Raw genomic sequence first — 20,180 nt, forward strand, 5'->3', positions numbered from 1 at the left:
ACAAACAAAAAAACCCCAAACAAGAAAAAAAACCACAGGCCCTTCCCTCCCCTCCAAAAAAAACCCCAAGAATCCTACACCTGTTATGACCCACTGGTAACTTAAAAAATTGATTAAACAAGGTCTGTTCTTCAGCTTGCAGCAACAGGTTCCAGTGGACATCTGAGGGTCATGGGGTTGTGCTTTCTAGGGGATGCTGTGGATGCTTATGATCACAGATTTGTGGCATCCCTCCTAGCCACTGAATGTGAGGGCTGTATCCTTTCCTTTTGGAGAATGGTTATTCTTTGCATTTCCTTGGGCCTCTGTTGGCTGAGCCCTGGCTTCTTCCTGGGCTTGGTTTTCGTGCACGCAACCTCTTTTTCTGCTTGCCTTCTGTGGAACTAAGAGTTTCACTGTCCAGGTGATACCTTCCTGTGTCCTCTCCACCCACCCACCCAGCCTGACCTTTCTTTCCACCCATTTCCAGTGACTGAAAGCATTCAATTTCACTACTTATATTGGTCTAACCACCTGGCCCTTCAGGGACTTGGGGCTGGCATTACAGCAAGTGCTGAGTATAGGGAGTATGCTGGGATTTGAAATGAGTGACCCTTTTGTACACAGTGCAAGATACAGATCTGGATAAAATAACCTTTATATTTGCCAGCTTCCATTTAGTTCTTTGGGCTTAGACTTCCCAAAAGGGCTTCCTTGTTGGGTTATAGCGTGTCCTGCAAATTGCTAAGGCTTTCAGTTCTAGATATAATTGATGGTTTAATTAATTCACTTCTCTTTCCTGCTAGGGAAAGGTCTTCTGCGCCCATGCTGTATGAATTTCCCCACCCAGGTAATCACTGTGTTTTTAGAGGCTGGTAGCAACACCTTGCTTTATCCCAAGTAGGGTAATTTTCTAGCAACTCTTTCCTGCAGGGGAAAGGGAAGAACTAATCAGCCTGTCATGCAGGACATCTGATTGCAGTCTGTAACTGAGAGCACTTAAAAAACAACAGCAACTTTTTAAGCTGAAGTATGGTGTTGACACGAAAGCAAAAGGATGAGCACTGGGGCCTCCCAATCCGAGCAACAAGGGTGCTGCTTTTAAGACACTTTAACATAAAGATTCTTGTACAGGCAGTGTTGCCTAGTATGGGATCTTACAGCAGGGTCTAGCTTGTGACATCTTTTAGGTTACGGATTTCTCACTTCTCCCACCATCAGCCAAGCTAAGAGGCTTTCACGTGGTGGGTCATTAAGGTTTCACACCCTGGGTGTGGCTGGGAGGTGAGGCCGATTTTGTGAATATATGGCCAGGCCCCTATGTACAAATAGATAAACAGGAGTGCTGTGCCTGCTCTGTTTCTCCAGGAAAACTTGGGTAGAGAAAATTGGCATATTCTTTCAGACTTTGTTAATACAATTTCCAGTAGATGCAGGGCACTGGCTTTTGTTCTTGTTCTTCCAGGACATTTGGCGATGCTGCTTGAGCGCAGTGTTTCTTTTTTCTCACTGACCCCAGAGTCTCTGAATCTCTCTGCTTCCTCTTGAGTCTGAGCTGCTTTCCTCTGTCCTGTGTGTCGCGGGGAGGTGTCTGGTGCAGCCCAGCCATCCACCTGGAGATTGCAAACTAAGTGACAGATTTCCCTCTCCCCTTGCTCTACATTTTGACTTGATTTGGTTTGATGACATCTAGCAGGGCCCTTGCCCTTCTCTGGTATGTGTGCCAAGATTGGCAATACTCAACTGCCCTTCTCCCAGCTGGGTTTTGAACCACAAAATCTCAGTGGTTCTTCAGGTTCCTGGCCTTTGACAAATCTTTTACCAGATGCTTAGCTTTGCTTTGATTCCCCCACAGAGGAGAAACTGAGAACTTCCTGCAACAAGATACTTTGCCTTTCTGGGGTATGCCCTGTTACATCATGTATCAAAAATCTGTCCAAGAGTGTCTTTTGATACTCTCCTTTTAGTTGAGATCTGTTCTCACGCTGCAGGCAAAGCCCTGGGAACACTGTGGAGACCGAGACAATGTTTTCAAAGCCTGGAGACTGCAAAAACCTATTTTGAGCCATAACAGATGCCACTGGACATATGGAACAGCTGAGGGGACTTGCACTAGGACTATAAATGTTCTGCAGATCTTTATGTCCCTGACTCAGGGGGTGGGTTTCCTTTGAGAACTGGAAACTAGGAATGAGAGAGATGGATGTGAATGCAAATCACTAATGTTCATGAGTCTCCCATGGAAAATTTGCCCCAGGGAAAGGGGAATAGCATATCTTTCATGGGATAAGGCTCATGATGGCCAAAACAGCCTAAAAAACAGCCCTGATGTAGGAAGAGGGTCACATTGACTTGTGGCTAACTTGAGACTGGAGCTTTTACAGCTCTCTGTATAAATTTGAAAATCCCAGGCCAGCATGTAAACTCTGTATTGGTCTGTTTTAATACATGTAACACTTTTGCCTGAAGCAGTTCTGGACTCTGTGAAAACACTCTGGTCAACGGTTCTCCAACAGAAGTCCCACAGTCCCTCAAATGACCTTCATCACCTGCCTTCCTTTTCCTTCCCTATTGCTGCCTAGCAGCCAGGTTGGGCTGTTTCACACTTCATTCATTTCCCAGCAAACCTTTTGTTCCCCTGCAAACTATCCCAAATCCCAAAGCAGCCCTTTTTTTGCCAGCACTGCTGTCCCTTCCCGCTAATGACCACTGTATAAGCCGTGGTAATCGCTGTTAACTGCAGGGGCTTTTCTTGTTCCTCCCATCTCTCCTGGTCACAGCTCACAGCCAGGTGCTACGTGACTGTTTTCTCTCCTCCTCCCAGCACTTTTCCAGCAGAGGTGCCAAACAATGCATGTACACACGCAGGCTTCATGCAGGTACATTGCTCACAAACCACACCAAGCACAAGGAACTGGAGAAAGTTTAGCTCACCTGCACGCCATGGGACCTTTCTTTTCCATCTCCAATACACCTGACTCAGCTGGCAGTCAAGCTGGGCTCTGCTGGCTACAAGTGAACAGTCTTCCTCCCACCCCCCTGTCCTTTGTGGGACGTTTTCTTCGCCCATTTCACTGTTGGCTCAATGGCAGATGTCAGGGTATTACTTGTCCTCCCCACCGCGTTTCCTGAAGAGAAGAGAGAGGAGACAGTTTCTTCTCTGGTTACCTCATGCCAGAGTGCATTCATTATCTAAATGATCACGCAAATTTAATCCCAGACTGACATAGTGGTGACACTGTGCCAACACACAGTGGTCCCTGCTCCCACTGATGCTCCACGGTGCAATAATTCCCTAGAAGCAGCTCTGCGACCTCAGTGGTGGATCCCACTCCACGTACCCAGCTGACTCGTCAGGCTGCAGTGTACGTACAGAGCACTGCAGTGTGTGTAGGTTTGTGGCTGCTGAACCAGGAGACTCTCATTTTACCCCCCGTTCTGTTCTCCTCAGCTTTTGTTCAGCCCCATCACGTACCTACCCAGTGGCTGTCCAGCGTTTCCTACCCCAGTCTGTCTGTGAAATTGTCCCCACCACTTAACTGGGTACTCAGCTGGGCTGTGTGGCGTTGTAAACTCTTACTTGCTCCTGTCTCTCTGTTTCTGTGCATGTGTTTCATGTATAGTAATCATCAAAGCGGGAGGAACAGATTGATTATTTAAATTTATTTCCCCTCTGTTCTCTTGCTTAATTTTAATGGGCCTTAACAAGGGCATGCTAGTTGCATCTCAGACCCATGTCTGGTGTTGGTGTGCTGGTGTGCAAATCAGGCCTGTATTTAGCCCACACCACCCACACTTCAGCATTTCAATTGGTAACTCACCCTGGACTGAATTCTTCCCAAAGAGCATTTTCATGAACTATGGGGAACACCCTGGCCTGGGGGTTTTTCAGTGAAGTGCATGCTGTGCATTGCGGAAAAGAAGGCTCAGGGGATGGGAGTGGTGTACCTTGACCTCTTTCCTTATTCCTAGTATAACTCTTTAGATTTGCCAACTAACCGTTTCACCCCGACCCTGGGGTGAGCAAGGCTTGAAGTGCTGGCCACCAGTGGAGGCTGGTGTTGATGGAAGAAGGTGTGCTCTGAATAGAGACCATCCCTGACCTGTGAGCAGCGTTGGCGTGGGAGAGATTGGGGAGGAAGTTTTCAAAAATAAGAGATTGGACCTAAAAAAGAGCGAGAGGCTGAGTGGCTGTGAGAGGAGGAGAGGGAGACGGGGCGAACCCCTGAGAGAAGGAGGAAGAAAACTAAGGCAGGGCAGATTTCGTGGAGGGGGAGATAAGGAGCTATGGGCTGCCACCCAACTACCGCGTTCATATCAGAGTGCCACACTCCTCGCCCTAATTCTCTGCTTGTGAATTCCTAATTCTGCACTGTGGCCGGTGCAGACAGGGTCCTGCACCCCTTGCACACCAGAGCACAGGGCAGAGCTCTCAGATTTGCCATGGTTTGACTGGGAGCCAGAAGCAGGAGGGCAACAGTCCCTCAGCCCTGAGCTGCGTGGCTCTCTGTGATGTTTCAGCTCAGGACAGTATTAGTTTGAGCATCTTTGATGCACAACACTGCTCAGTGGAGACAGGTTCAAGGGCTGGGCAGTAATTTGGGCCAAAGCCTGCTCCATACAGGTAGGCAAAAAATAATTTTTCATCCTCTCTCTATTATTGATCACTCTAGTGCTGGCCAGCTTCTGGTGTGAATTAAAAGAGATCCAGAGCTATTTGAATTTACAGCCTGCAGCAGCTGAATTACTGCTGTGCTTAAATTAGTTGGAGGTCAGCAATCTCGAAACCTTTTCCGTGTTACCCTCCCTCCCCCTCCTCCCCTTTGCACTCCTTCTCAGAAGGAGCAAAGTACACAGTTACACTGTCTTTGACAAGGAAGTCCTGGGTGATTTGGGGGAAGGGTGATGCTGCCTTCCTGCCCTGCAGTGACAAAAGGGAGGAATTTGTAAGTAAAAGAAAAGAGGGAAGGACAAAAAAAGAAAGGAATATGAGTAAAACATAATCTTTCTTTGTATCGACCCTCTTCCTCCAATAAACCCCTACCTCAAAAGACACAAAAGATCTCAGTGCAAGAGCAGTAAAGTGTCTGCAAGGCACCACGATGTCTCTGCACTGCTGCATCCCCCAGGCAAGGAAGAGCCAGAAAGTTACTTAGGTGAAGGAAGGCTTTGGGCCACGTTCAGGTGAAACATCAGCCTTGTGTTTCCATTCCTAATGCGCCCGAGCTGCTGGCAAGCGGGGCTGTGCTTAGGTGGGAGTGGGAAAAGCAGAGTTGCTGTAGAGAGAGCTTGTTGAGGTTGTGTCTGTGCCAAGGAGTGCATTTGAACAGAGTCCCCTGGGGCATGAGCAGCTGAGCTGCAGGCTCAGCCTGGCAGGAGCGAGTGGCAGAGGCAGGGCTGGATTCTGCACGGCAGCATTGGCCCATCGGCTTCGCCGGGTGATTTGTGCCTGGGGCAGAGGTAAAACTCCACACTGAGTTAAAATCTGAGCCCTCTCTTGTCCAGACACAAACAGGGATGGCAGGAGCAGGGGGGAAGGACGCAGGGGTTCTCTCTCTGGCATGGTTTGTGCTGTTCAGGCAGCAGAGGGGGGGAGTTTGCTGAGTCAGCGAGTCTTCTGAGCTGGAAGAAAAAATTCTTCCTGCCTCCTGCCAGCGCTTCATGCAGATCCAGGATACAGTTCCCAGAAGTGTCCCTACACATGTTAGCAAGAAGGCAACTTGTCTGCACGTTTTGTAGCAAGAACAGTGTGGCAACTGATGCAGCGCCGAGCTGTGAGCCTGGGGTAATGGCTCTCCTGAAGGGAAAGCTGGGGAGCACAGCTCTGATGGGCTTCATCTGCTGACTGCCAGGGAGCAGGTTGTTCTTCCTGACTCCGAGGAAGCTTACAGGCAAGATCCAGGGCTGGAAGCAGGCGAACCACCAGCCGCAGGGGTTCTCATGCGGTACAGAGCAGCCCCCTTCACGACAGCATCCTCTTCTGCAGGGGTGGGGGGAGCTGGGAAAACTACACTTCCCAGCACCCTTTTGTGCATGTCCCTGCAAACTACAGTTCCCAGAACCTTTTAATGAGCCGGAGAGGATGTCCGTGGAAATAAATGCCGACGTTTTTTGCATAACGCCCTGCACCTCCGAAGTGCTGCCCGGCCCTTGGTTTAGGGGAAGAGGGAAGAGGGGAGAAGGCAGGGAGGTCAGCGCTGCGGAGCTCTGGTTTTGCCCACTCCTGGTATCCTCCAGCACAGAGCATCCTTCCTCCCCTCGGGACCCTCTTGGCGGTCCCAGGGAGGACTTTGGCCCCCGGGAAACACGGCTGCTGCGGAGGGAAAAGGCAGATAAACTACAAATCCCGGCATTCCCCGGCAAGCAGCACCTGCGGCAGTCCCTGCACGCCGGCGGGGAACGGGGTGAGGATGAGGATGGAGGGCGGGGAGGAGATGCAGGGTGCCGCGGGGCTACGCCGTACCCGGGGCATCCCGCAGCCCGCTGGCACCCAGGCCAAGTGGGTGAAGCTCAATGTGGGGGGCACCGTCTTCCTCACCACCAGGCAGACGCTGTGCCGGGAGCAGAAATCTTTCCTGTGTCGCTTGTGCCAGGGCGAGGAGCTGCAGTCGGACCGGGTAAGGTGCCTCCATCACCCTGACCCCCCCACCCAGCACGGGGGAGGGATGCAGGGGTGATGGAGCCAGACCCCGACCGCTTGCAGGAACGACTGAGTGAAAAGATGCCATCTCCTTCTCCCGTGAAGGGTTTTCCCCTTGCTGGATCCCACCTTGCTGTGTTGTAGCCTGGCACCTGTCTTCCCGAGCTGGGGAAAAGAGAAGCCATCTCCCCTCTGCCCCTGTTCATCCCACCCACCTCTCTCTCACCCCATATCCCTTGGGTCTACCTCCCAGCTGGGTCTGCCTGACTCAGCCTTGTCTCCTATAAGGGGACTCTCTGCTCTCTCACACCTGGCACAGTTGCAGGAGGAGACTGAGGCCTATTTTTTGGGCTTTCTCAGCTGGGTTGGTCCATGCTGAGGTGGGCACACTGAGCATACCAATACAGGAGTTAAAATCCAAGTTGGGCTGACTTGGCTAGGGACTCTCAGGGGCCCATGGTTTCCAAGGAGTCTTAGAAATAGTGGACGTTTTTGCTTAGGTTAGTGTTTTCTTGTAGTCTGGAGGATTTGAGGGTTGGTTACAAGTTTCCCATGGGGTTTTTCTCCTCGTGGTCTATCTCTGTTGCTAGGATGAGACTGGTGCATACCTAATAGACCGGGACCCCACTTACTTTGGACCCATCCTGAATTTCCTCCGTCATGGGAAGCTGGTCCTGGATAAAGATATGGCTGAAGAGGGTGAGTCTTGGAGCTCAGAAACTTCCCACTTAACACCACTGCTGTATCCAGAATGCAATAGGACTTCTTGTTAACCTTGTCTCTGATTCTCCTTCTAGAATTTGATGGGGAATTTGAGAGGGCTATTCCTGCAGGTCTGGGAAAGCATACACATATTCCCTTTACTAAAGGGGTTTGGAGTAGGTGAGGAAGGCACCCTACAGGTGTTGTGGCTTCACGACTGTTTGATCAACAGAGATGTCACCAAGATGGAAGTAGGCAAGATCTCTTAGCTTCAATAAATCATTTTATTACTTGTTCCTGATCTACTTTTAACCAGGCTCTGGGACTGAGTTTTCTGTTAATGACTGAGTGTTTCTAATTAGGAATGAAAACCCAGAAGACCAAACAAAATCAAGTTCATCTCTTTTACTGACTCTAATAAAGACCATCATTAATCAGTGATATGCAATGTATGCTGCTAATGCGCTGGTGGGTTATGACCTGCAGTAATTTCTGTGCAGCAAGCCAGACAAACCAATCCCTCATTTGAGGTTGACAGAGGGTCCAATAGGATAACTCAGTAACATCGTGGTGTTACCAGCCAGAAGTCCCCAATGCCTCGTTATTTTTTGGATGCTAGAGTCTAGCAAGGAGCCAATTCCAAAGACAGGCTGTGCTCTCCAGCCCTTGCCAAGCACAGTTTCTGCATGTTCATTAGTCTTCTTGCCTTTCTCTCTTACATATTTCTACCTAATGCAAGGAAAGTTTTCTTCAGAACTGTCTTATGAGTTATAATTCCAAAAATATATGTAAGCAATGGTACAGAATTGTGATAAACACAATTCTGAGGTGTTTCCTACTTCACATTTCTTGTAATCCTGAGGTCAGACAGGGTTCTTCCACAGGTTTTAACGTCAAATCTGAAGCATGAACAGGAATTCCATTTGTAGCTTAACGTTGTCTTTTGATCCTGCTGCAGACACTCAGGCTGGCATAAAACTAACCCATTAGATGATTCACAGCTGAATGAGGGATTCGGAAGAGGTCTGGGTAGTGTCAGGTAGTGAAGAATCAATCTCCCCACCTGCATTGTCTATGTGCTGCCCTGGGGACACGTGAGTGTTGGCTCCTAGCCACCTTTCCCTCACCGACCCTCTGGGAACCAGCCTCCCTTTCCCTGAAGGCCTGTTAGCAAACAGGTGAATCTTAAGAGAGGTGATGGGTGCAGATACCATAGAGAAAAAACCAAAACACTTCTCTGTTTACCTGCTTTGAGGGGAAGCACGGGGGAGAGAGCCAAAGATCATCTGAAATCATATGGGGCTGCAAGGTGGGTGCAACTCCAACTGGCCCAGGAGGAAAGCTGTTATTTTCTAGGGTCTTTTGGTGACAAGCTCAGACCAAGTTGTGGTTCTGTGGTTCTACTGGGTACTCAGCTGGGCTGTGTGGCGTTGTAAACTCTTACTTGCTCCTGTCTCTCTGTTTCTGTGCATGTGTTTCATGTATAGTAATCATCAAAGCGGGAGGAACAGATTGATTATTTAAATTTATTTCCCCTCTGTTCTCTTGCTTAATTTTAATGGGCCTTAACAAGGGCATGCTAGTTGCATCTCAGACCCATGTCTGGTGTTGGTGTGCTGGTGTGCAAATCAGGCCTGTATTTAGCCCACACCACCCACACTTCAGCATTTCAATTGGTAACTCACCCTGGACTGAATTCTTCCCAAAGAGCATTTTCATGAACTATGGGGAACACCCTGGCCTGGGGGTTTTTCAGTGAAGTGCATGCTGTGCATTGCGGAAAAGAAGGCTCAGGGGATGGGAGTGGTGTACCTTGACCTCTTTCCTTATTCCTAGTATAACTCTTTAGATTTGCCAACTAACCGTTTCACCCCGACCCTGGGGTGAGCAAGGCTTGAAGTGCTGGCCACCAGTGGAGGCTGGTGTTGATGGAAGAAGGTGTGCTCTGAATAGAGACCATCCCTGACCTGTGAGCAGCGTTGGCGTGGGAGAGATTGGGGAGGAAGTTTTCAAAAATAAGAGATTGGACCTAAAAAAGAGCGAGAGGCTGAGTGGCTGTGAGAGGAGGAGAGGGAGACGGGGCGAACCCCTGAGAGAAGGAGGAAGAAAACTAAGGCAGGGCAGATTTCGTGGAGGGGGAGATAAGGAGCTATGGGCTGCCACCCAACTACCGCGTTCATATCAGAGTGCCACACTCCTCGCCCTAATTCTCTGCTTGTGAATTCCTAATTCTGCACTGTGGCCGGTGCAGACAGGGTCCTGCACCCCTTGCACACCAGAGCACAGGGCAGAGCTCTCAGATTTGCCATGGTTTGACTGGGAGCCAGAAGCAGGAGGGCAACAGTCCCTCAGCCCTGAGCTGCGTGGCTCTCTGTGATGTTTCAGCTCAGGACAGTATTAGTTTGAGCATCTTTGATGCACAACACTGCTCAGTGGAGACAGGTTCAAGGGCTGGGCAGTAATTTGGGCCAAAGCCTGCTCCATACAGGTAGGCAAAAAATAATTTTTCATCCTCTCTCTATTATTGATCACTCTAGTGCTGGCCAGCTTCTGGTGTGAATTAAAAGAGATCCAGAGCTATTTGAATTTACAGCCTGCAGCAGCTGAATTACTGCTGTGCTTAAATTAGTTGGAGGTCAGCAATCTCGAAACCTTTTCCGTGTTACCCTCCCTCCCCCTCCTCCCCTTTGCACTCCTTCTCAGAAGGAGCAAAGTACACAGTTACACTGTCTTTGACAAGGAAGTCCTGGGTGATTTGGGGGAAGGGTGATGCTGCCTTCCTGCCCTGCAGTGACAAAAGGGAGGAATTTGTAAGTAAAAGAAAAGAGGGAAGGACAAAAAAAGAAAGGAATATGAGTAAAACATAATCTTTCTTTGTATCGACCCTCTTCCTCCAATAAACCCCTACCTCAAAAGACACAAAAGATCTCAGTGCAAGAGCAGTAAAGTGTCTGCAAGGCACCACGATGTCTCTGCACTGCTGCATCCCCCAGGCAAGGAAGAGCCAGAAAGTTACTTAGGTGAAGGAAGGCTTTGGGCCACGTTCAGGTGAAACATCAGCCTTGTGTTTCCATTCCTAATGCGCCCGAGCTGCTGGCAAGCGGGGCTGTGCTTAGGTGGGAGTGGGAAAAGCAGAGTTGCTGTAGAGAGAGCTTGTTGAGGTTGTGTCTGTGCCAAGGAGTGCATTTGAACAGAGTCCCCTGGGGCATGAGCAGCTGAGCTGCAGGCTCAGCCTGGCAGGAGCGAGTGGCAGAGGCAGGGCTGGATTCTGCACGGCAGCATTGGCCCATCGGCTTCGCCGGGTGATTTGTGCCTGGGGCAGAGGTAAAACTCCACACTGAGTTAAAATCTGAGCCCTCTCTTGTCCAGACACAAACAGGGATGGCAGGAGCAGGGGGGAAGGACGCAGGGGTTCTCTCTCTGGCATGGTTTGTGCTGTTCAGGCAGCAGAGGGGGGGAGTTTGCTGAGTCAGCGAGTCTTCTGAGCTGGAAGAAAAAATTCTTCCTGCCTCCTGCCAGCGCTTCATGCAGATCCAGGATACAGTTCCCAGAAGTGTCCCTACACATGTTAGCAAGAAGGCAACTTGTCTGCACGTTTTGTAGCAAGAACAGTGTGGCAACTGATGCAGCGCCGAGCTGTGAGCCTGGGGTAATGGCTCTCCTGAAGGGAAAGCTGGGGAGCACAGCTCTGATGGGCTTCATCTGCTGACTGCCAGGGAGCAGGTTGTTCTTCCTGACTCCGAGGAAGCTTACAGGCAAGATCCAGGGCTGGAAGCAGGCGAACCACCAGCCGCAGGGGTTCTCATGCGGTACAGAGCAGCCCCCTTCACGACAGCATCCTCTTCTGCAGGGGTGGGGGGAGCTGGGAAAACTACACTTCCCAGCACCCTTTTGTGCATGTCCCTGCAAACTACAGTTCCCAGAACCTTTTAATGAGCCGGAGAGGATGTCCGTGGAAATAAATGCCGACGTTTTTTGCATAACGCCCTGCACCTCCGAAGTGCTGCCCGGCCCTTGGTTTAGGGGAAGAGGGAAGAGGGGAGAAGGCAGGGAGGTCAGCGCTGCGGAGCTCTGGTTTTGCCCACTCCTGGTATCCTCCAGCACAGAGCATCCTTCCTCCCCTCGGGACCCTCTTGGCGGTCCCAGGGAGGACTTTGGCCCCCGGGAAACACGGCTGCTGCGGAGGGAAAAGGCAGATAAACTACAAATCCCGGCATTCCCCGGCAAGCAGCACCTGCGGCAGTCCCTGCACGCCGGCGGGGAACGGGGTGAGGATGAGGATGGAGGGCGGGGAGGAGATGCAGGGTGCCGCGGGGCTACGCCGTACCCGGGGCATCCCGCAGCCCGCTGGCACCCAGGCCAAGTGGGTGAAGCTCAATGTGGGGGGCACCGTCTTCCTCACCACCAGGCAGACGCTGTGCCGGGAGCAGAAATCTTTCCTGTGTCGCTTGTGCCAGGGCGAGGAGCTGCAGTCGGACCGGGTAAGGTGCCTCCATCACCCTGACCCCCCCACCCAGCACGGGGGAGGGATGCAGGGGTGATGGAGCCAGACCCCGACTGCTTGCAGGAACGACTGAGTGAAAAGATGCCATCTCCTTCTCCCGTGAAGGGTTTTCCCCTTGCTGGATCCCACCTTGCTGTGTTGTAGCCTGGCACCTGTCTTCCCGAGCTGGGGAAAAGAGAAGCCATCTCCCCTCTGCCCCTGTTCATCCCACCCACCTCTCTCTCACCCCATATCCCTTGGGTCTACCTCCCAGCTGGGTCTGCCTGACTCAGCCTTGTCCCCTATAAGGGGACTCTCTGCTCTCTCACGCCTGGCACAGTTGCAGGAGGAGACTGAGGCCTATTTTTTGGGCTTTCTCAGCTGTGTTGGTCCATGGTGTGATGGGCACACTGAGCATACCAATACAGGAGTTAAAATCCAAGTTGGGCTGACTTGGCTAGGGACTCTCAGGGGCCCATGGTTTCCAAGGAGTCTTAGAAATAGTGGACGTTTTTGCTTAGTGTAGTCTGGAGGATTTGAGGGTTGGTTACAAGTTTCCCATGGGGTTTTTCTCCTCGTGGTCTATCTCTGTTGCTAGGATGAGACTGGTGCATACCTAATAGACCGGGACCCCACCTACTTTGGAGCCATCCTGAATTTCCTCCGTCATGGGAAGCTGGTCCTGGATAAAGATATGGCTGAAGAGGGTGAGTCTCGGAGCTCAGAAACTTCCCACTTAACACCACTGCTGTATCCAGAATGCAATAGGACTTCTTGTTAACCTTGTCTCTGATTCCCCTTCTAGAATTTGATGGGGAATTTGAGAGGGCTATTCCTGCAGGTCTTGGAAAGCATACCCATATTTCCTTTACTAAAGGGGTTTGGAGTAGGTGAGGCAGGTACCCTACAGGTGTTGTGGCTTCACGACTGTTTGATCAACAGAGATGTCACCAAGATGGAAGTAGGCAAGATCTCTTAGCTTCAATAAATCATTTTATTACTTGTTCCTGATCTACTTTTAACCAGGCTCTGGGACTGAGTTTTCTGTTAATGACTGAGTGTTTCTAATTAGGAATGAAAACCCAGAAGACCAAACAAAATCAAGTTCATCTCTTTTACTGACTCTAATAAAGACCATCATTAATCAGTGATATGCAATGTATGCTGCTAATGCGCTGGTGGGTTATGACCTGCAGTAATTTCTGTGCAGTAAGCCAGACAAACCAATCCCTCATTTGAGGTTGACAGAGGGTCCAATAGGATAACTCAGTAACATCGTGGTGTTACCAGCCAGAAGTCCCCAATGCCTCGTTATTTTTTGGATGCTAGAGTCTAGCAAGGAGCCAATTCCAAAGACAGGCTGTGCTCTCCAGCCCTTGCCAAGCACAGTTTCTGCATGTTCATTAGTCTTCTTGCCTTTCTCTCTTACATATTTCTACCTAATGCAAGGAAAGTTTTCTTCAGAACTGTCTTATGAGTTATAATTCCAAAAATATATGTAAGCAATGGTACAGAATTGTGATAAACACAATTCTGAGGTGTTTCCTACTTCACATTTCTTGTAATCCTGAGGTCAGACAGGGTTCTTCCACAGGTTTTAACGTCAAATCTGAAGCATGAACAGGAATTCCATTTGTAGCTTAACGTTGTCTTTTGATCCTGCTGCAGACACTCAGGCTGGCATAAAACTAACCCATTAGATGATTCACAGCTGAATGAGGGATTCGGAAGAGGTCTGGGTAGTGTCAGGTAGTGAAGAATCAATCTCCCCACCTGCATTGTCTATGTGCTGCCCTGGGGACACGTGAGTGTTGGCTCCTAGCCACCTTTCCCTCACCGACCCTCTGGGAACCAGCCTCCCTTTCCCTGAAGGCCTGTTAGCAAACAGGTGAATCTTAAGAGAGGTGATGGGTGCAGATACCATAGAGAAAAAACCAAAACACTTCTCTGTTTACCTGCTTTGAGGGGAAGCACGGGGGAGAGAGCCAAAGATCATCTGAAATCATATGGGGCTGCAAGGTGGGTGCAACTCCAACTGGCCCAGGAGGAAAGCTGTTATTTTCTAGGGTCTTTTGGTGACAAGCTCAGACCAAGTTGTGGTTCTGTGGTTCTTAAGAAGAGGGCCTGAACAAGGTCGTAGGTAACTGTTGGTCTTTGAGAGAGGCTGGAGCCTACGTTTATTCTCCTTAGCCAGTTACCTGGGAAAGGTATTAGCAGTCCTCAGCACAAGCCTGTTTCTGTACTAGCAGGCAGCATAAGGAAATCAGGGTGAATATTAGAAATGCAATGCAGAGAGCCAGGATTCTGTTCTCCGCAGTAAGAGTTTAAAGCAACAGACACCTGTTTAAAAAGTGAGGCTGCAGTGTCATTTCTCCCTATGGAGCTTGGGAAGCTCAGAATTGATATTTTGCAAGCCAGAAAACAAAGACAGGCTATTAACTTTCTGTCTTTATGGTCCTTCTGTCTTTCTTTCTTAGGGGTCCTAGAAGAAGCTGAGTTCTATAACATTGGTCCTTTAATCCAAATAATCAAGGATCGACTGGAGGAGAAGGACTACACAGTAACTCAGGTATGGAAAGAAATGGCAAGGAAGATAGAGTGCGGTGGGCGAAGGAGGAAATGTGGAAAAGGAGAAGTGAGTCTAGAGGGAGGGCAGACTTGGGAGAAGCAGCAAGGAATGGAAAGAAGCAACTAATTGGAGTTTATGTGCTAATGTCTACATAGCAAAGTCTTGCAGGGGACAGGCTACTGTCATTTTAGTTATATAAACAAGTTACAGGCTTGTTTTGTGTCTCCAAAAGTAATGTTGGATGTAGCCCCTGAAACCAAGTCAACTCCTCTAGCTTTTGGAAGAAGGCAGCTGGTTGCTGTGGGATATGGAACAATGTTTGTGAGGAGAGCGGAGGTGTGGGAAGGAGGGCTCTGGTGTGGGGAGTCCTGGGAGTGTAGCCACAGTGAAGAGCATGAGGATGTCTGTAGACAAACCTGGAAGGAATGGGTGAAGAGACATCTGTGGAAGACAATGAGGCACAAGGAATCAATCCTGTAGCACAATCACACCTTGTCTTGACCAATAACCTTTTAAAAATCTGTCTTCTGGGAGTGTTGGCTGATATCTCACTTTTTATTGTCTCTACCTCAGGTTGTAAGCCTCCAGCAACAGAGTCACTTTGCACTCACAAAACCCCATCAGCATTTGTGGCATTTGCATAAATGACTTTGTAATGACAAATGCAAATTCCCCATTGAAAGAGCCCAATATCTTCTGGGAACAAGACAGGAAACTTTCAGCTCAGTTCCTTCTCTCCAGAAGAGATACCACTGTTCTTACTCCCCATAATACCATAGTAGAAATGTATATTGTGGTTCCCACTTTCAATTCCCTTTAGCCTGGGTCACAGGGAAGAGGACAGGTCTGTCAAGGAGGGGTACTACCACTTCTTTCTTCAGGAGGGCAACAGCCTTTAGCATCTGACCACTGTCAACACGCTCTACAATTTTGCTGTCAGGTGCCTCCTAAGCATGTCTACCGTGTGCTACAGTGCCAGGAAGAAGAGCTCACTCAGATGGTTTCCACTATGTCAGATGGATGGCGCTTTGAGCAGGTATGGAAAGGGTAGAAGAGGCTGGGCAGGAGTTGTCTTTTGGGGAAGAGATCATGGATACTATATAGTCCCCAGGCAAGTCACCTTCCCACTCTGAGAATATTGGGTCAGCCATTGATGGTGCTGTCACACTGGCTCTCTCTTGCCCCTTCTCTAGAAGTTTAGAGGATGCTGTGTGAGGTTAAGATGTTTTGCATCCTGGCTGACTCCTCTCCTGGTTCTCTGTGCTGCCTCCTTAGCCTTAGATATGAGGCCTTCTATTGAGGGTAGGGATTGAACTCTGTGCTGCATGATGGGCTTTCTGCCTTGCTTCCCAGGTGAAGTGGATGTTTGCAGTAACGTGCATTTGTGATTCTTGCTCTTGTCTTTTCTAGCTTGTGAACATTGGCTCATCCTATAACTATGGGAATGAGGATCAGACAGAGTTCCTGTGCGTGGTCTCCAAAGAGCTGTACAACTCCTCCAATGGCTTGAGCTGTGAGCCCAGCCTCAAAGCCAAGGTGAGACCTACTTTGCTGTGGCCTTGCTCCCATTGCCTATGAGATCCTTCATTCTTGTTTGCTCCATCTTCCTTTCCTCTCTCCAGTGTGGCTGTGTGGTACCTCAATGGTGAAATACAGGGGTTTGTCCTGGTGTTCAGCACCATAGCATGACACCCACTGCCCAAAAGGAGGAGTGCTTGTGTTGAGAGTGGTGGTGTCTGGCTGTGTGTGGCAACTGGCTTTAGCAAGTGACCCTGGCATTTCTCATGCTACCCTAACATCCCCCTCGTGCCTCCTCATGACCATGCTGTGTGTGTCACCCTGCTGCTAGGATGTGATTTCTGGGGAGGTTTTGCAGCATCCTCTTTCCTTTTGTTGAGTTCCAGCCTAAGGGGCAGGAGATCATGTGCTCCCCTTTTGAGGGAAGGACAGAAATGTGTGGCAGTGCACCACGTCCTGCAGACACCTGGGATACAGGAAGGAGCACTAGCGACTGATGGCAGTTGTTGGGCAGTGGGATCACAGTGCTTGTAAGTGGGTTAGGTAGCCCTGAGGTGATGCTCCAGAGGAAGACAAGTCTCTTTGGCTCCCTGACTCAGAACTGTCTTGGCCATGGGGAAAGGTCCCATTTATTCCAGTGTCATCAACTTTGCTTTATCCCTTGTGTGTTAGAAGGAACTGCCATGTCTCATCTTGCAAGTTTCTCCACTCTTTCTTCCCTTTGTCCTGTATGCTGGGCCACAGAGCACAGAGGAGGACCTGGAGGAGGAAGAGCAGGAGGTGGAGGAGGAGGCAGAAGCAGAGGAGAAAGGTGCAGCAAATCCTTGAGGAAAATCATAAAAATAAACCCCCAAGCGTAGACCCATCCACCTTTCTGGTGAGAACTTACAGCTAGCAACAGGGAAGGGCTAGGGCAAGCGTGGGGTGTGGGGCACAGTCCTCTCCAGGAGCTGGAGTCTCTCTAGAGATAAAGCTTTGAGGGGAGAGCTGTTACTGTGGCTGCTGCTTTGTATTTTAAATGGTTTGGTTTATTTGCAGTTATATTTTTCTTTGCAGACTGTCCATCTATTCATGATTGCACTGAACTCTTTCTTCCTCCAGACCCTCCCTGCTGCTCCCCTCCGTGTCCATCCCAGCACTGTCACCTACCTCCCACCCTGCCCCACTCCCCAGCCTCCAGCACCCTTCCCTCTGCTCTCTCTGAGCCCACCACCAGGGCTCAGAGTGGTCCCTGCCCGGGACCCTGTCTCTCTCTGCTCCTCACTTTTCCTCCTCTGCAGGTACCTTACCTGTCTGCACTCCCAGCTCCTGCCAGCCTGAGCTCTGCATGAGTGACTCACTTCCCTCCTGTGGGTATGGCTGGGGTTTGTAGAGCTCGGGGAGGTGAAGGAGGCGGGGAGGGGAGGTTGACTCATCCCTAAGGTGTTTTTTCTGATTGTCATCCTATGTGTGCTTTTACCCACCAAGCAGGCCCTACGGCTCCGGACCCGGAGGCTCTGGCAGCAGAAAAGAGATTGCAGCTGGGAGAAAGGAAGAGGGGTGGAAATGAATGCAAAGCAGGCAGGGGGTGGCACGGGGAAGGGGGGAAGTCTGCCACGTGTCTGCCTGACACGCAAGCCAGATCTCTTCTCCAGACTGCCGCCCGCAGCTCCTTTGCCTGCCAGCCTGAGAGCGGTTTGCAGAGAGCAGGCTGTTATTTTCCCCTCCCTGTTCTCGCTTCCCTGGGCTTTTCCCCCCGCCGCCTCTGCCAGGGTGAGAGAGCACTGGGAGAGGGTGGCGAAGACGAAGTGGACGTGGCTGGTCCCCACTCCAGATGTTCTCGCAGCTGCGTGCGAAATGAGCCCCTGTGCTGTGCCTGCTGCTCGGGGAGGCTGCCTGGCTGGCGTGCCTGGGGCTGGGTACAGAGCGCTTTAGGAGCAGGGAAACTGTGGGGCTCTTGTTAAACCAGAGATGCTCAGTGCAACTCTCCATCCTGGTGGAGAGCACTTGTTAGCTGGCTGACATTTCTCTCTTTCTCTGTTCAAGAGCCTCCTTGTCCGTGGCTGTGAGACCCGAGTGCTATTTTCTTAAAAGTCACTGTATGTTAATCACGCAGGCTTTTCCTTCCTTTTTCTCTGTTCTCCCACACTCAGTCCTCAACTTTTTTCTTTTTCTTCTGTTCTCATTTCTGCTGTCATTCCCATTTTCCTGTTTTTTACCCTCCCTTCCACACTCAAATCGCTTTTTTTTTCCTGCTGTTGATTTTGTTTCTCTCTTTCTCTCTCCTTCTCTAGCTGTTACAAGCCAGAGGTCTGAGGATGTGATCCTAACACTCCACTCCGGCCTTTTAATTTCTGGTTTATATCTTTATTTTTGTACTGCAGTGTATGGCAGCCCCTTGCCCCCCAGTGACACTCCCTGCTCCCCTTCCAATTTTCACAAGCAGCCCTTCTTTTTTACAAACGCAGCTCGGAGGAGGGCTGAGCCCCAGCCCTAGAGGAGGGCAGATGCTCCAAGGAGGAGGGCTGTTGTAGGAGCTGGAGTGGGAGCCCAGGCCCCCTGCCATGCCGAGCAGCCATGCCTTTCCTTAATGTCACAGTGGCCCCTGCTGGGGACATCAGCGATCAGCCACTGCGGTCCCTTCCCTAACACCCTGGTTGCCACTGGGGCCCCGAGGTGGTGGCAGCTGCTGTGGGACCAGTCCTCACCCTTTTGCTCTTGCAGGCAGCTGGTCTGGGCTTGTGGCCAGAGGGCAAATGCAAAGCCACTGCCCTTTTGTGGGCCACCTGCACTGCTTGCGGGGTGTCCCTGTGCTGGCTGGCACGCTCCTTGGTGCCTCCCGCCTTCTCCCCCCAAAACATCCCTGTGTCGGCAGAGTGAGGAGGAGACAAACGTGCTGCCCGGGTACCAGGAACACGCTGGCACCTGATGGATGTCTGCTAGTGCCAGGAGATCCCTGGCCCAGGGAGCCAGGCGTTTGCTTCTCTGCTATGTCTGAGGGCACCAGGTTGTAACTCCTGAATAAAATTCACGGTCTGTTCCTCCTCGCCACCTCTCATTTCAAGCGGCAGAAGGGGGTGGGAGCTGGAGAAAGAGGAGTTTGGATTCATCACCTGGAGCTACCAGAAGCTGCCTGTGCTGCGTCCATCTTCGGGAGGCTGGAGGTACTTCCCACCGCGTCTGTGCTGCACCCTCACTGCAGGCAGGTGGGCTACAGAGCAGGTACCTGCATCCCTAAATCATAACAAGAAGCGAGGACCACCTTTCTAGGTGGTGTGTTGACCTCACTGCACCCTGGGGGACCGTCTAGAGGGAGGGCAAAGTATAAACTTTTTCCAGTTGCCAGTGCCAGGGTTGGAGTTTGGTCAAAAAGATAGAAGCCCCATGATAATTTTTAACAGAGTAAAGCAAACTAGAGCCAAAAAAGCCCTCAAATTGATTTTATTTCTGATTCCAGAGAGTGGACCATTGTGTGTGTGTATATATATCTTCAGTAAAAAAACCAAGCCCATAGCAGTCACTGTTTAAGCACTGTGCCCTGAAGCCTTCTCCTTCACCTCCTGGATCATCTGAGTTAGGAGGTGGAAGCAGATCAGAGTCCCTCACGTTACAGGTATTTGGAAGGGCTGAGGAGAGGGGAGATGGGAGGCTGCTCCAGAGTTTTTACTGAGGGTCCAGAGCCTTTCCGTGAGGAAAGTGCGGCAGTGGAGGCTGGCTGCTGCTCCAGCAGGGAGGCAGGACACGCGCTTGGGGGTGTGATGCTGGACTCGTGCCTGGGAGTCAGCGAGATGTGAAGAGTTGCCTGGCTGAGCTGAGCAGCACACGCCAGCTAAGAAAAGAAGCAATTAGGGAGATGGAAGAGGAGGAGTGATGGGAGGGGAAGGGGGAAGAAGGACGAGCAGCAGGAAGGAAGAGGGAGGCAGATTGATTTCACAGTTACTGGAATCTCTAACTACATCAGTCACATTTTCTTTCAGCAAATGTTCCAGCATAAGATTGTGGCTGAATCACATGGTTCATGGAAAGTTCAGCTCCCTTTATTCCTTTTCTCAGAAACCATCAACTTGGGACAGTTACTGTGTGACATGTCATTGTCCCCCCACCTACTCTTTTGGATGGATGGCCTAAAACCACCTTGGGATGCTCCCTGGGAAGCTCTGAGGGGGAAGAGGGTCTGCCTGCTTTTCTCTACAGTCCCCATGGCAGCCTTTTTTTTTTTTTTTTTTTTTCCCTTGCTCAAAAGAGATCCCCATTACATGATTGCATTTCACTCTTGTGTTGGTCCAGGGGGCTATGGGTCCTGCTGTGTA

The 20,180-nt window shown here is 50.4% G+C and overlaps 1 protein-coding gene across 7 annotated transcripts; it reads left to right on the forward strand.

Annotated features, from left to right (window-relative positions):
- Positions 1-6,113: 6,113 nt before the first annotated feature.
- On the forward strand, positions 6,114-18,910 carry KCTD17 (potassium channel tetramerization domain containing 17). Of its 7 annotated transcripts, none has more exons than XM_014964073.1 (7): positions 11,320-11,802; positions 12,403-12,511; positions 14,282-14,373; positions 15,314-15,409; positions 15,784-15,909; positions 17,172-17,244; positions 18,165-18,910. In XM_014964073.1, the coding sequence occupies exons 1-6, from the start codon at positions 11,596-11,598 to the stop codon at positions 17,220-17,222; spliced, it is 681 nt and encodes a 226-aa protein (XP_014819559.1). In that variant the 5' UTR covers positions 11,320-11,595; the 3' UTR covers positions 17,223-17,244; positions 18,165-18,910. The 7 variants fall into 7 exon arrangements, with proteins under 7 accessions (XP_014819556.1, XP_014819559.1, XP_014819560.1 ...); XM_014964074.1 differs by having other exon boundaries at positions 17,172-17,240; XM_014964070.1 differs by lacking the exons at positions 11,320-11,802; positions 12,403-12,511; positions 17,172-17,244 and adding exons at positions 6,114-6,596; positions 7,210-7,318 and having other exon boundaries at positions 17,359-18,910.
- The last annotated feature ends 1,270 nt before the right edge of the window (positions 18,911-20,180 follow it).

This window comes from Calidris pugnax, unplaced genomic scaffold (genome assembly GCF_001431845.1).
Source record: "Calidris pugnax isolate Ruff unplaced genomic scaffold, ASM143184v1 scaffold44, whole genome shotgun sequence".
Lineage (NCBI taxonomy): Eukaryota > Metazoa > Chordata > Aves > Charadriiformes > Scolopacidae > Calidris > Calidris pugnax.